A 15,602-nucleotide genomic window follows, 5' to 3' on the forward strand; every position below is an offset into this window, starting at 1 on the left:
ACTTAGGACAGAGAAACAAAGACAGGATTTTATGAAAGGGGAATTGTGCATTAAGTAATACAGTGCAGGGTTTCAGTTAATTAAAAGTACAGGCTGAAGATTATTGCATCCACATCTCAGAAGTGGTCATTATTTTAATTTGTATGCAAAATAAAACAAAAATTCCAGAAAGATTTTGCTATAGCTGTTTATCAGTAATAGAAAAAATAAAAAATATTGGGAAAAATTGCTTTTATTGTGCTCCAGATTAATCTCTGTATTTCACTATTACACTGGAAGTGTCCAGTTCAGATCCTCAAGGAATACTTGTATGGGTTTGGGTGGTTTTTTTTTTCTTGCGTGTTTTCTTGGGAATTGGTGCAATGTCACCGTAGGATACTCTAAAACAACAGTATTTTTTACTAGCATACAGGGAAATAATAGTTCACAGCATTTGGTCATTTGATCTTCAGGTGCTTCTTTGTGGAAGAGGTGAACTGGAGAAAAATTTCTGAGAAGGGTTTTCCTAAGGGTTCCCCTATGGAAGCAAAGCAGGGGTCAGTATGAGTGAGCCAGATTTTCATCTTTGTAGCAAATAGTGCAGATGTATTGAAGTATAACCAGAACACAGTTGTCAATGGAATTCTGGGGTTCTGACATATCTTTCTTTTTCAAAATGAAACAAAGCTAAACTTGTTGAAATATATGGAATTACTTTTCTTACCAAATTACTTAGAATCAGGTTGAAAAATGTTAACACTGTTGAATTATTTTATGCTGGCTTTGGGGCTTTTTTTTTTTTTCCTTGTGTGTGTGTGTGTTTTAATTTGTAATAGTGTAATAAAAGTTAAAAGCAAAAGCAGATTTAATGTGAAAAAGCTGAAGGTGGCATTAATGCAGATCTATAGATTTTTCTAGCTGCTTAGGTCTTCTGTGGCAGAAAGGTAAAGAATAGTCGCCACAGTGGAAGAATGACTTACAAACTCAGCAGAATTGTCATAATTTTCCTTTCCCTATTATTAGATTTTCAAGATGAACTATATGTTGCATTGCACAGAAATAGGATGCTGATCAAATAAGTCTGTAATCTGAGACATTTCTACTACTTCAGTGAAGGTGTTAGCAGTTCTTTTATGCTTCTTAGTGTGACGTCTTTTTAAAATTTTTCTTCCTCAGAAAGCTTACTTAGTACCTAAATAAGCTTTAATGTTTTTTTAAATCAGTTTTAATGTAATGAAAATTTGCTTGTCTCATTTATCATATAAAATTTGCATCTTTTTTTCCCTCAACTTAGCTAAAATATTTGTCTCTGTTATAACTTGAAGCAGTTAGTACCACAGACTAATCCAAACAGAAAGGTTCATCACTTAATATACATTGGTAGTAATTTTTTAGAAGGTTAAAGGTATTTTTATATAATAAACAATGTTGAGACTGCTGCATTGCTATGTATCAACATTACATCAGGTATCATATTCCTTATTCCCATGGGTTTGTTGATATTTTTAAATTACTTTTGTTACCCATGTCAATACTCTGTGTTTCAGTTTGAGTTCATATGCTGTGAAGCTGCAGGAATGAATCCAAAGTTCAAGGCAAGAACATACAGTCATGGTCTGAATGTATGTTTTCCATTTTGATGTGTGTTTTTCACTGCCCTGTGCATAGTGCTGGAACTTTTTCCTGAACTGTTCAATTTAATCTAGAACGAAACAAGGAAATTAATCCTTTCCATTGGAATTGCCACATACCATTTCAGCTTGGTTATGTTGGGCAGTGGGTATGTTGGGAATTGTAGAAGGTGTCTCACTTGTTAGTTGTTGGTCCAGATCTAGTCCATACCAATAGGGAGGGAGAGATAACTGCATCTGGTGGAGGGGTTTTTATGAAACAAGTTGCTGATCTTTTTGAAAAAGTGTTTTTCCCATACCATTTTTGTTGCAGTAGTCGACGATGCCAGAAAAGAAATGCAGTGAACTACACAGACCAAAATAGGTCTATTCCTGCTGATTGTACTTCACAGAAGGATAAAGCAGCATGGTGGGACACTGTGAGGGAATTAGAATTGTTGCTGGTTTTGTGAAAGATCTGAGAATAACCAGATTACTTCCTTTGGGAAAACTTCCAAAAGAGCATCTTCCACTAGCAGTAATTTCACTGAAAAGAAACAACAAATGTGAAGCTAATGTTCTTTAAGCATACTGAAAATAAAAGAACCTACCCTGTAATCTTATTACACCATATGAACACTTCAGAGTGTTTTAAGGGAAAAAAAAAAATCTCTGTTGTTTTAAAATATTTTTCTGATTTACCAGACATTTAGTAAAAATCTGTGGAAGGATATGCTAAATTAATTTCAGAAAGGTTCTTCTCCTATTCCTTCCATTACCAGAAAAAATGGAGGAAATATGCTACCTAAGACGTGGGAAATCGCAGTATAGTATCAGATGCTCCTTTTGTTTTGAAGGGCATAATGTGGCACAAATTTTAAGTGTTGACAGGCACGGCAGGGATAAAGTACACTATGCAACAGTTTTACCGATTTATAGTTTTCTCTATAAAAACACAGCAAAACCAAAGAAGCAACAAAACACCAAAGCAGTAGTTGCAAGACAGAAAGAGATGAAATGGTGGGTTTTTTCTTGATTCTTAAAGCTCTGTTCCATTTGGGATATCTTGTCTGATACACCTTTCAGTACCTCTTTAATAACCTAAAGATAGTGGGACTGAATAGAGTTTATAACAAGTAAAAAAGAATAAGGAGAAAAGTTTTGTCATGAAGGTTTTGTCTCTAAATTTGATAGATAAATTGGGTCAGTACACTAGAAGCACAAGTCAGTTCAGTATGAATAGTTGAAAAAGAAACAGGAGTCAAATAGACAATCAGTTCTGATCAGCTAAATAGTCTTCTGAGTGGTGCAATGTAGACAAAATAGCTGTATGCAAACTTGTACGGATTCCATTCCAACTGAATCCATTTTAAAGCACCTTAATTTTTAAGCACTTAGCTCAATTAAGTGTCAGTAATGTTTCTGACTGTGGCTTGAAATTCTAAAGTGTGATCTTCCCTTTTAAAGCAGCTTTTCTACCTGTCACTGCCACTAGAGAAGCTCATGGTCAGAAAAGGCAGAGATGTGCTTTGCAGGGACTTGTGTTTTTGTGTAGCAAATCAGGGAAGATGCACACTGGAGAGTGTGAAGGATGATAGCACACCTCACTGTAAGGGAGAGTAATTTGATTTAATTGATGTCCAGCTTTCAGCAGAATTTGTCTCACTGGAAGCCGGTATTATCTAGGCAATGTTTTAATTTGTTCCTGGTTAAATTGTTTGACTTAAGGGACTGTGTGTCGTGGGAGTATGGTCTTACCCAGTAGAAGTTTCTTGTCTTTATCTTATCCAGAACACTTTTTCCCAGCAGACACACTCCTACTTCTGTCTCTGAAGCTGTGGAATGCCACTGCTGAAAACTCTGTCACTAAAAATGTAATTTGCTTAGAAATCCCTCCTAGTAGAAATACTGTTTTAAGTGATGATAAAACGATACATGTTTTCCAGTATTTACATTGTTATTGTGCAGGTATATGAAATTTTTATGTGTAGTTGATTAAAATGGAATTTTTTCTGTTAGGAATGGAATTCTACTGTGGAGCAGCTGGAAGCTGAAGCACTTAACATCTTGCTTTCAGAAGACTATACAGAAAAAGAACATCTGAAGCTTTCAAATCAGAAAATCTGTCTGTTGCGTGAAGAAGCATGCTTCCATATGGAAGAAAGGAAAGCCCTGCTACAAGAGGCCAATGACTTTTTTCATACTGCTGGCAAGGTTGGTAAGAAGCCAAGTCTGTAATAATAACCTGATAATACAGCTGTGAGTGTGTTCTAGAGTGCTGATGTATGTGGGATTATGCAAACAGAGCTTGCTAAACAATTTGGAACAGAAAATTACAAATCTGATTACTCTTTAATATGACTTTTTGCTTCAAACTTCTATCCCAAATGGAAAATGCATTTAAAAAAACCATTTATTTTTAAAAAGTATATTGAGAAGAGCACTCAGTTTCCAAACTAAGGTATGTGGGAAATACCCTGTTGAAAATTGTACTTCTAAGATCATGGGCTGTGTCATGATGGTGTAATGCTGTATGAAGACACAGGAGCTGCTCTAAAATACCCAAACTGTTACACGCTAGTATGGATACCAGAAACAATGCCTATAGTTGCAGTGGTCTCCAGAGGGGCTAATTAATAATCGGACATGAGAAAAATCAAGGACAGTATACAATTCCTCATATTGGGCACAACATATACTACATGGTCTAGACATGATGTAACACCAAAGCGGCCCATTAAAAATGCACAAAACTCCCTTAGTTACAGCACAAATGATGACTTAAAGCTCACACCTACACTGAGGTCAGCAAGCTAATGTGTAGGTAATAATTTTCATCAGTGATGTGCTTATGTGGAGAAGCAGTGATTCAGATTCCGAATTAGATTCTTGAGCTTTCACAGGAGAAGGCTAACAGGGCGCCTACCTGTCTATTGAATTCTATACATTGTTTTTTGTGGATTGTGTTTGGGTACAAGCAGTCTTGACTAGCATGTCTGTTTAATTTTCTGTCTCTTCCTGATCTTATGTGATGAAAATGGATAAATCATTGATAACCAAAGAAAGTAATCTTTTAAAATGGAATTTTTACCTTTTTTTAACATCAAGTTCAGTAATGACTACTCGTATGAAAATTATTTTCATAAATTTTGTCATTAGTTTTTGTTACATCTTACTTATGATACTTTGTTCTAGACTATAAGCTGCTTATCATACTTGAACACTTTAATGTGCTTTCAAGAGTTCCATTCATCATTTATCTTTTTTTCATGGACTCTAATGTGAGCATGAATATAATATTCTTGTAGACTTTCTCTTCAATCCCTGTCCCAAACCAAAACTATGGAATCATTTTTCTTCAGTCATTGTCTGAAATTTTATTAGGCTAGTCATCATGCAGTTGTATCTGAGTTAGATTACTTCTTATATCTTTACTGGCTGAAGGCCTAAGATCTTAAGATTCTTTTTCAAAGTCTATGATGTTACAGGGTAGCACTTAATTGTAGTTAAAAATATATCATGATTTTTTAAATTAAACTGATTCAATGGGGAATTTTAGTAGGTTTTCAGTAAACAAATGTTGTAAAACTTACTGTTCAAGTAAAAAATATAGAAATAAAAAGACTGAAAAAAATTTGGTATATGGGAGTACAGCACAGCCAAGGAAATGCATGTAGAAGGAAATAAAACAGTAATGGAATGATAGGCATAATGGAAATGACTTGAGATTCAGCCACATTCAGTCAAGTAGAATTAAAACAGTGAAAGCGTACACTTATGTGGAAACAAAATGAATCTTCAGCAATCCAGTATATATTTTTTGCTGTAAAATGCTCCCAGTTGAATCTAAAATATTTATAGGCCGGTTACTGGAAGTGTATTCATTTGTATTGTTTCTGAGCCTTTCTCTTTCAAGACACTAGAGTGAATTTGGAATTAGTCTTTCTAAAAATTAAATGTCCCTTTGAACAGTTTTCCCTGCTATAAGCAAAATGGTTATAATCCAGTTTGTAGTGGATGTGTGCCCATATAATAAAAATCAAAACCCTGTTTGGATACTAATTTGGCACTAACTTGTGCTGTCTTCTACAAACTCATTGGAGAGGTGAAAAATAAGTTGAATAGGAAGATTTTTCCCATCTTAAGAAGTAGTGCTGTAAAAATATTGAGAACTTTGAATTTTCCCCAAAAATGTTAGACTTTTGAGGTGGGAGGAGAATGACACAGTTAATTTAAAATTTTCAACCTAAAATCAGGGTTGGGCAAACTCATGGGAACAGCTGATAAAAGAGTTCATTAATGAAGAATTGAGGGAATTTAATAGCATTAGTTCAAATCTATTGATATGTCAGGTTAATAATAGGCTTTTATGAGAAGACTAAATAAGGATCCATAAAGGTGGAAATAGTGTTACAACAGACTTCTGTGAAGTTATATTGCTGCTATTTCATGTGTTGATGGTGAAAGTGAATAATACAAAATCCTTAAGCCACTTTAAACCAATTCAGAGCCAAATGTGTTTTAAGCCTTTAAATGGGAAAACAAGTAGGGATTTTTATCAACAGAAGACCTTTGGAGGGGTACTGTGGATTGATTGCTGGTATTTTCTGCTTGTAATATTTTTATTTTATGTAAGAGTAGTAGGTGATGAAGACAGACAATCTATAAACACCTGTGTGGGCAAGGAAATTTTAATAGCATATGACTTTTTTATCTATCAGACAACAAAATCCACAGACAGATGTCAAAGTGCCAGATTCTGACTAGTAATAGAACATACTTTTTAAACAGTGACAGAATTAGTTATTGGAACAATTTACCAGTTTTATTAAATTTTTCATAACGCAAAGTGGATGATATTATTTAGTTAAAGCAAGAAGTAATTTAGTAATCTGTTTGGCTTACCATATAATAAAAGTAAGTTCTGTTACTGCATTCTGGTATTAATACACAACAATTTGTTAAAGGAAATTTATTTGAGTTAGAGGGGTTTTTGCTTAATTCTTGTGTTCTATCTCATCAGTCCTTGATGTCAGTAGAGAACTTACTCAAGCCTTTTCCGGGTCTGTGCTATCAGATCAGAGAGCTGTCTTTTATGTAAAAGATGGGTTCTGAGTTTTGTTGCCTTGATTTGGGGTACAAAGCTTTTGAAACATTAGATCTTTAGTGACTGGTGCTGACCAGCTGCATGTTACACTGAAGTTAAAGGCGTCAGGTGTTTCTGTGCTTTTTAAAAAATTAGGAACTTAGACTCTGCTGTCTGAAGTTGTCCCATTGAGTTTTAAGTCTTTGATAATTCGAAAATAAGATGCTACATCTGAAAGTTTTCCATTGAAAAGAAATACCTCAACGTTAAATACCAGACTTAAAATGTGGAATCTCTTGTTTCTGTCTTACAACAAGCCTGTTCTTCAAGGGGCGCATACATTAAGTAGTATTAGTAACACAAACTTTTTTTCCTAAAACCTTTTATTTAGAAGGCTAGACAGCAAAGTTTACATTTTAAGGTGTCCAAAGACCAAGTGTTCTTTCTGTGTGGTTTTTTTTTTTTTAAGTATATTGTTTGCACGTTGTTTGTAGAAGTTTTAAAAACAGAAAATTTCCAAGGATAGCTCCAACAACATTCATAGCTCTATTATACCTGCTGCAAAAACAACCTTAAGACTTGGCCTGCACTAATTTTTGTTTTGAGCACCAGGTGGGGCTGTAATCACATTTGTCTTTAAACCTGTACCATATATATTCCTTGGATTTATTTTTTTTTAATACTTCGTGTTGAAATTACTTGCAGTGAAGTGAGATTTTTTTTTTCTCCAATAAACCTGCTTTTTCTTGATTTCACTTATATTGAGGAATCTGAGAGGGCTAATGGAAACAGCGTTAATACTGTTGCTTAGTCAACCCCCTTCTAGTTTGGATAAGGAGTTACGCAAATAGAGGTCTATTGCTTTGAAAGCAAAGGTAGCATCTTTTCAGAATACTCTGTGGAAGTACCTGCTGAAGAAAGCACTAGCTCAGGTGTGCCTCCACAGCATGCCATCATACCTATTATGTGTACAAGTGAACAAACCACTATGGTTACTATAGTTCAGAAGAGAGACATTTAAAGTTGTCCTCAGGGTATACCTGAACCTCTGGACTTTCTTTACATGTAAAGGGCAAAAAAGCAAAATAGAGTATCAGGTGTTTTGAACTAATTAGAAGAGAACCCCTTTTAGGTCTTTGTATCTCATCGTAATTTTAATTCTTAATTAATTCAGGAAAATATAAACACAGAAGTATAGCACTTACATTGTCTTTGTGCTCTTAAGTTCTGGTGTACATTTGGATGCATTCTGTTATATGTTTGGCTGCAATAAGCAATATTTTTCTGCATGTTTGTAAACTCCTTGGCTCTTCTGTACTCGTGTACGTTCCTCGCTAAGCTTTCTTTTAAATATCAATCCATTTCTATGTCTGTGTAATTACCTTCCATTTTACTTTCTGCAGGGGGATCCCTGTGTACCTATCCTCTGATAATTCTTGGGAAATGATAATGTGGAAGTCTGAGATTGCTTTGGCATGGCAAAATGTTGAAAACATTCACTTGGATAGCTTTAAGTAAATAAATAAATTTACTGAGTTCAGTATATTTGCAGGCTCACATTTTTAGTTAGCTGTGGAGTATCTTGTACTTTGGCGCATAAGTTACTTCAAAATCCACCTTTTGCTTTTGAACTCCAGGACATACATACTTTCTTCTAACTATTTTAGATGCTGAGATCTTTGTTCCTCCAATGTGCCATTGCAAAATTAAAAATCATTCAAGATAGTATAGATAGAACTAGCTTTAAAGTAAATATACAGGAGGGACTTAGAGGTGGGGCATTCTTTGCATGGCTCTGTGGGGCTTGGAGTACACATCTTTGCATGATCCAGTGAAACTTACTTTGCTTAACCTTCTAGACTCTTTTTCTTGCTAATGGAGTTTTCAGGTTTGTGTATATTGTTAGTGATTTTGTGGTGCTAACAATCAGTATTGGCAAAAATAAATAAATAGAGGTCCATGTTGCTCTGTAGAAGCCTTGCTGAAAAATCCTTTACTTTCTGTTGATCTTGCTAATTAATAAAGCCTAAGGAACTACACAGAAAATATTGAACAGGCACAGGACTTTGAAAGCAAGATAACTATACAGAGTCAGATGACAATAGAAAAGCAGGGTATGTATGGAGGGATTACATCCTTTATTTCCTTGAAAAGATCTCAAAATTATACATGGATGAGGAAGACAGACTGAACTAAAATACAACTGAAGCAAAATCAAAGAATTGAAGTGGGGAAAAAAAAAACCATAACAAAATTCACCATCCACATTCTGTATGTACACAACCACAAAACCAAACAGACTCGGAAAAGTGCATTGCATGCTTTTTGTTGCTTTTTAAAAAATTACTTAAAATGGATCCCAATCATGAAGAACAGTCAAGGCAACCACTAGCATTAAATTTAGAGAGAAAAATTAATACCCTTTTTGAATGAAATTTGGATTTATTACAAAGTGGTTTTTAATAGCAGGAAATACCCAGAATGACTCAGGAAAGAGAGGTTATTTCTGCTCATAAGAATTATGCCTGTGCTATCTTCAGCATGTTGGTGTTCATTTTAATTACAGGTTGTAAGGTTTTCTAGCATCACTATTGTTTTTCCCTACTAATCTTCCATGCTGAAATGAAAAGGAATTGTCATTAGTGTTAAGCATTTAGATCAGTAATTATAACTGCCCTGCATCTTTAACTTATGAATATAAGTTGCAAAGTGATTTTGCATTATCAGCTGATAGATCAAGTGATACAATTTCTATAAACATATCATTTAATTTGTGCTCTGGTACCACAGTTGAGTATAGATGTGATCTTTCCTCCTCATATTCTGTTGTCTATGCCATAATATACTTATGCTATTAAAAAAACCCTCAATAACCGGAGATACACACACATGCTAATTCTTGAAAAGAGTCTGAGATAGAAGTAGAAAGGTGGCTTTACGTGGATTGTTTAATGTTGATTTGGTTGAGCTCTTGAAAGTCTGAATTTAGTGCCTGGTACTGCTATGCTGAGCATAATAGGAAGGGTATATTAACTACCAGTGACTGCAGCAGCAGCTATGGACAAAGTCAATACAGATAATATCTTGCTGTAACCAGGCTTCCTACTTGTAACTGAAATTGAACATGAGAAATCTAAATCTTTGCTCATGCTAGCAGCCTTAATTGATCCAAATAGCAACAGCACTGAGAATGCAGGCGGTGCAACCCAAGAAAGTTGTCTGTCATCCTTAAAGGTGCAGATTGATGAATGTGCAAAGCAGTCAGACATATTTAGGAAGAGAAGCTGCATAGAAAACCTGATATTTTCTTTTATTATTCCCCCCCCATGCTGGTTCTCTTCTAAATACTCTTGTTGAGTGGCCATTCTGCTCATGTTGTCGTTTGATAAGTCTAACATATACCTTTTTGCTTTATTAATTTTAAATTTCCCAGTTGCTTTTTAGCAAGACTCAAAACATGTTCTTACATATGCTACTTACCTAGTTAAATATGCTAACTAGTAATACTTATTGTGATAAGTCTGGTTGAGTGGTTAACTCCTGAAATGCTTGTAAGTGCATAATCATTCTTGAACACTTACAAATTTCCTATGGCTCTTTAATTAAATATTCTTAAGTATGGTCCTGAAGAATGGAATTTGTTATACAGAAGCTATTACACAAATACACTTCACTTAGTTCCTGCATTCATGTGAATGGCCTCTATTTACAGAAAAAAAATGTTTTGAGATTCACATAAGTCCATGGATCTATAAGTTTCCAAAAATAATTGTAATTCCTGTTTTGATCTGAAGTTTATGGCCTTTTTTACACTTAGTGATGGCTAAAAGGATTTCATGTTTTAGGAAAAATCCTTTCTCTGTACCCTCATTTACACTCCTTCTCCAATGGAGCATTTGAAAAAAATGCTGACTCCTTTATTCTGCAAGGAATAATAACCTGGCAGAGACAACAAAACAGTATGCCTGTGCTTTTATAATACATTTTGTATAGAAGTTGAATTACTTTTACTCATCTTCTTTTCTTTGTTTTGCCTAATTTCTTTTGTGTAGATTTCAGTGTTGGAGAGAGTTCAGGCATTTCTCCTTGCTCTTTTGAGTCAGCAATATAGTTCATTCTCACCTGCTGGGTTCTTGGTTCATTTGTAATACACTATAGCAAGCTGGAGCATATTGTACCCTGACAATCTAATTGAATATTCACTTTTCAACTTTTTATGAATGTAAAACCTTGCAAAAGTATTTAAAGTTAAATTTAGTCTATCTCCATGTTCTTGTGCTCTTCTGATGTAATAATTTTAAACTTGACATAATTAAAGATAGTATTTTAGGGTATTTCTGGTTTTGTTGTCTCTCAAAATTCTTCAGTGATGAATTGAGGCATCAAGAGCAATTTATTTTCAGATTGTAAGTCTGAAAAGTTATTCACTGAACTAAAGCTTAGAGTATATATAGAGATGTGCAGAGTCAGAACACAAGTTTGATTGGTGTTGTACAAACAGTTGATTTCCTTTTAAAAATATGTATAGAGAGTAATCCATGTTATAGGCTTTATATTTTTAATTTGTTTCATAAATGCATGCATTCAATGAGAAATCAATGTTATTAGATAGTCTACCGATTTGCCTTATTTAGATTTCATGTTTTTCTGGTGTTGAGAGCAACAAAAAAAATATGTGAAAAGAATAAGGTGCTACTGCTATGATGCCAATTATGCACATTATGTTTGGGCATGTTTCTATTTTACTGATATTAGTATTAACTGACTTTAATAATAGAATATTGCAATGTTGTCCTTACTCTGTCTAAAAGTATTTTTAGAGTACTTCTGTCACTTTTTTCTGTCATTTGAATGAGAAACTTGTGTTTACAGTAAAGGCAAACTGAGAATAGGTATAACAAAACCAAAGCTGCATATGTGTAAAATTAAAGCCTACCTTTTAAATAAAATTTAATTTACTTATTAAATAAAATAATAAAATATAATTTACTTGTTGGAAATATAGATCTATATAATATATAGAAACATTAGATAAAAGAATTATTTTGGTAAAACTCTTTAAAAGAGGGTGCTTCAATAAAACTTTGAGTGCTGATGTGCTCTTGTTATTACTCTTGTTATTTTGGTTCTGCTTCAGTATGTCAAATTAGCCTGACAATTGCTGAAAAAATTGAATAGTTTTAAATTCAAAGAGTAATCATAATTTTGCATGCCCATACTTATATTAACTTCTTTTAATTACACCTGTGGTCTTCTGTGACCTGCAAAGTCAGTACCAGGCCCCAAATTAAAATTTGCTTTTAATTTCTGAAGAACTGTTAAATATTAAATGTCTGTTGTTCATCTATGCAAAAGAATATGCATGCACATTTTAAATAGAAATACTGAAAACAGTTGTTTGTTTTTTTTTTCCCCTCAGGTACTTGATGATCTTGAAGGTATTGAGTCTTACCTTAAAATCTTTAATTCAGAAGGCTTACGTTTGCCTATCTTGACAATGAAGTATGAGGAATTACAGGAAGCAATTAAAGGTTGCACAGCCACTACCTTGCAAAAGGGACAAACTTTAGTTAATAAAGCAGATTCTCACAGGTATTCCCTCCATTTTTCCGTATCTACTGCATTTCTCCATATCTACCTGTTGCTTTATAACTCTACTAGTTAAAATCAGACAGCATTTAGAACTGCTGTAGTTAACTAAGTGCATTTAAATGACCTGAAACTCAAAGTTTCTGCCTTACTTAAGTGTTGCTATTTATGCAAACCAATCTCTTTAACAAATATCTTTAGGAATATTACATGCTACTTGTAAGAGTGGTGTCAAACAATGGAATTCATATGTTAGGGCAATGTTCAGAACCAATGATTTAGTTAAACATTTTGGAAAAGTAAATGTATATAAATGAAAATTAAGTTATCAGTGGCTATGAAGACTCCCTGCTGCCCCCTGTAATCCTTTTAGACCTTTTTGAAAGTCAGCATTATAGCGATTATAATGTGACGTGATGCAAGACAAAAATACAGGTGTTAAGCCAAGTGCAGAAAATATGGAAGTTTTCCCACTTATTAGTAGTTTAAATTCATGAATGAAGCAACTTTTTTTTCTTCCAAAGCTTTTGTTAATAACAGTAATGGTGTACTCCAGAGGTATGATTTTCACACTGATAGAAAGCATGATTTAGTTTAGAATCAGTCCTAGTGGCTTGATATCTCCTACTTTTCAGGTCTGGTGCAATAAGAATGAAGACTGTTTATATTACTGAGTTCTACTTCAAAGACAGAGCAGAGGACCATGGCTGGTAGCTGGCTAGTGGTCAGCTTAGCTCTACTTTCCCATTACATACTTATGTCCTTAATTATTCCTGAACCTTAAATAGCTTTACTTCAACACAGCAAATGAAAGTCTAGTTAAGATTTTAATTTAATCTCATGACCTTACAAAAAAATTTTATCTGATGTGCCTTCACCTGTCATCCCAGATGTAATTGGCTTGAACCTAGCAAAGGGATAAAATAGAAAATTAAAACAGAAAGTTGTTTTGGGAACACAGGCAGCTGGCTTTACAGCTATTGTTAACTGCTTCAGCATCTCCTGATATTTTAATTAAATGGAAAGGAAAGAGATTTTCCTCAGTGAAATTTTAATTTTGATTCCTAAACCAGCTATAATTCCAGAATGCATGCTGCTGTTCTCTAGATCTTGATGTTCTGCTAGACATTATGTCAACAGAAGCAGATGTATTTCAAGTTGTCTGCACGGCACTGACTAATGTCGGAAACACTAAAGACCTTGACAGAATGAATCCCTAAAACGACAAGTAATTAATTTTCTTTTTTCCTCATTAAGAGTTTCTTTAAAAATGTTTAAACAGCCCAAATCAGCTGTGGGATAGTAAGATATCATGGGTACACATCAAGAAGAATGGAATGAATTTGTCAAAATAACCCAATCAGTCTTTTCTGGTAAAATTCAATAGAAGCAGGTAATGCCACAAGCAGATATCCTGTGTGCCGAAGCGCTGCTCAAGGTACTTATAAATAAAAAAGAAGGTAAGATTTCTGCCTAGAAGAGATTATAATTCAAAAAATGTCAAAGCATTACAGCTGACGAACCACTGATTTAGAGAAGGAAGATGAAACTTCAAAAAATATCGATAGAAAGTCTCACTAGAAATGTGTTTTGCTGTTTCTAAAGAACAGTGTAAAAAGCCAGGCTCTCAAATACTTTAAGTGTCCACTTGCATCATAAAAATAAGTCCCTTTCAAGACAGCAAAACCAGAATATTATGGCTTTTCAGTTTTCCCCTGCTGCCCTCTGCCCTGCTGCCCTGCATTGCAATGAGTAATGCTAGTACTTCTGTGCAGGTGGAACGCTTTATAATCCTAGGCATGGGCTTGAGGATTACAGTCATAGAGTAATTTAAACTAGCAAGGAAATCTAGAGGTCATTTGGCGTAATCCCTTGCTCAAAACCTGTCAGTTAATTTAGGTTGCTGAGGGCCAAATTTGTATTATCTCCAAGGATGGAGATTCCATAGTTTCTCCAGGAAAGCTGTTCTAGTGCTTAAGCACTGTTCTTATGAAACATGTTTTTCTTCTATCTAGCCAAAATTTCTGTTGCTGAAACGTGTGAGTATTGCGTTTTGCCCTTTTGCTGTACGCCTCTGAAAAGACTGATTCTGTCTTTTGTATAACTCTACTTCCTCACAGATAATGAAAGAGCAGTTAGATCACCACTTACCTTTTGTCAACACCTCCTTGTACATCATGTGCTCTAGTCTCCAACCATCTTGGTGGCCTCTGCTGAGTTCACTTCAACTTGTCTGTCTGTCTTGTGCTGTGGGAATGCAAACTGGCCTCCAGATGTAGTTTCACAAGCCCTTAACAGGGTCAGATAACCTGCTGGCTAGTCTCTTCCAGATGCAACTCAGCACAGGGCTAGTCTTCAATGCCAGAAGGATGATCCTGACTGACATTGAACTTTTTTGTACACCAAGAGAAGTCTTAAGTGTTTTTGCCAAACCCCTGGCTTCAGGAGGTACCCAGAAAGTTCCCAGCCAGCTCATAATCCCAGTAATGGTGACACCGAGAGTTCTGTCAGAAGATGTGGTGAAGTGTTATATTCCAGAACATTAGTCTCTCTCAGAAATGTTCATATTTTGAAAGAGTAAAGAGAGAGGCCTCTCTGTTGTACATAAGCCACCCTGCGCTATCCTTACATGCTGGCCAGTATTTAGCCCAGTGATTAACCCACATGGGACAACAAAATTTGTATGAATAGCTGAGAGTCAAAGGAGGATTTAGACAGAAAACAGAACTCCTGTAAAGACTAAATCCTGATTACTATATTGGTCCCCTTATTGTACAATTCACTGGTAGTCTTGACTGTCCTCACAGACTTCCCATTTCCTTTATCTAACTGGACTGAAGATCCTGAGGGACATGGGCAGTCACCATTTGAAGGTCTTAAAGGTTGTGGATCTGAAAAATTTTAGGTATCTTTTCAAAAAGCTGCTTTGCTGTAATACAGACAAAGTATAATATGGCAATGAGATACATAGCTGTTAAGTGTTTGTGATTTGGTAGGATTCTTGAACTAGCTGGGAGCAAGTAGAAATTTGTGTGGAATTTGAAAATAGCTGCTAGCTCACCAAAGGAGTAGTCGGAGAACAGTAATTTTAGAATTCCTTTGTCATTTATGATAGAAAAGGTATTGCATGCTGTTCTACTTGCATGACTTTAATAGTTCTAAAAAAGGAGCCAGATTCTCTGGTTTTCCAGACCACGTATTTTCTAATAAAGAAAAGGAATCATCTGACCTTGTTCAGGCTGAGTGACACTTAGTCTGTTTTGATGAAATGATGCCCTGAAACATACTGTATCTTCTGAATAAGGATACTGGAAAAAGCATTTTTAATGCAATATCAA

The 15,602-nt window shown here is 34.8% G+C and overlaps 1 protein-coding gene across 1 annotated transcript in view; it reads left to right on the forward strand.

Moving 5' to 3' along the window:
- Window positions 1-15,602, forward strand: part of CCDC141 (coiled-coil domain containing 141) — a 121,324-nt gene that overhangs the window by 54,836 nt on the left and 50,886 nt on the right. Inside the window, exons 7-8 of the mRNA XM_080399189.1 lie at window positions 3,609-3,803; window positions 12,095-12,267. Of these exons, the coding sequence (XP_080255315.1) occupies window positions 3,609-3,803; window positions 12,095-12,267 (368 nt within the window). The remainder of the gene's footprint in view (window positions 1-3,608; window positions 3,804-12,094; window positions 12,268-15,602) is intronic.

The sequence above is a fragment of the Falco punctatus genome (genome assembly GCF_963210335.1).
Source record: "Falco punctatus genome assembly, chromosome: 8".
NCBI classification, from domain to species: Eukaryota; Metazoa; Chordata; class Aves; order Falconiformes; family Falconidae; genus Falco; species Falco punctatus.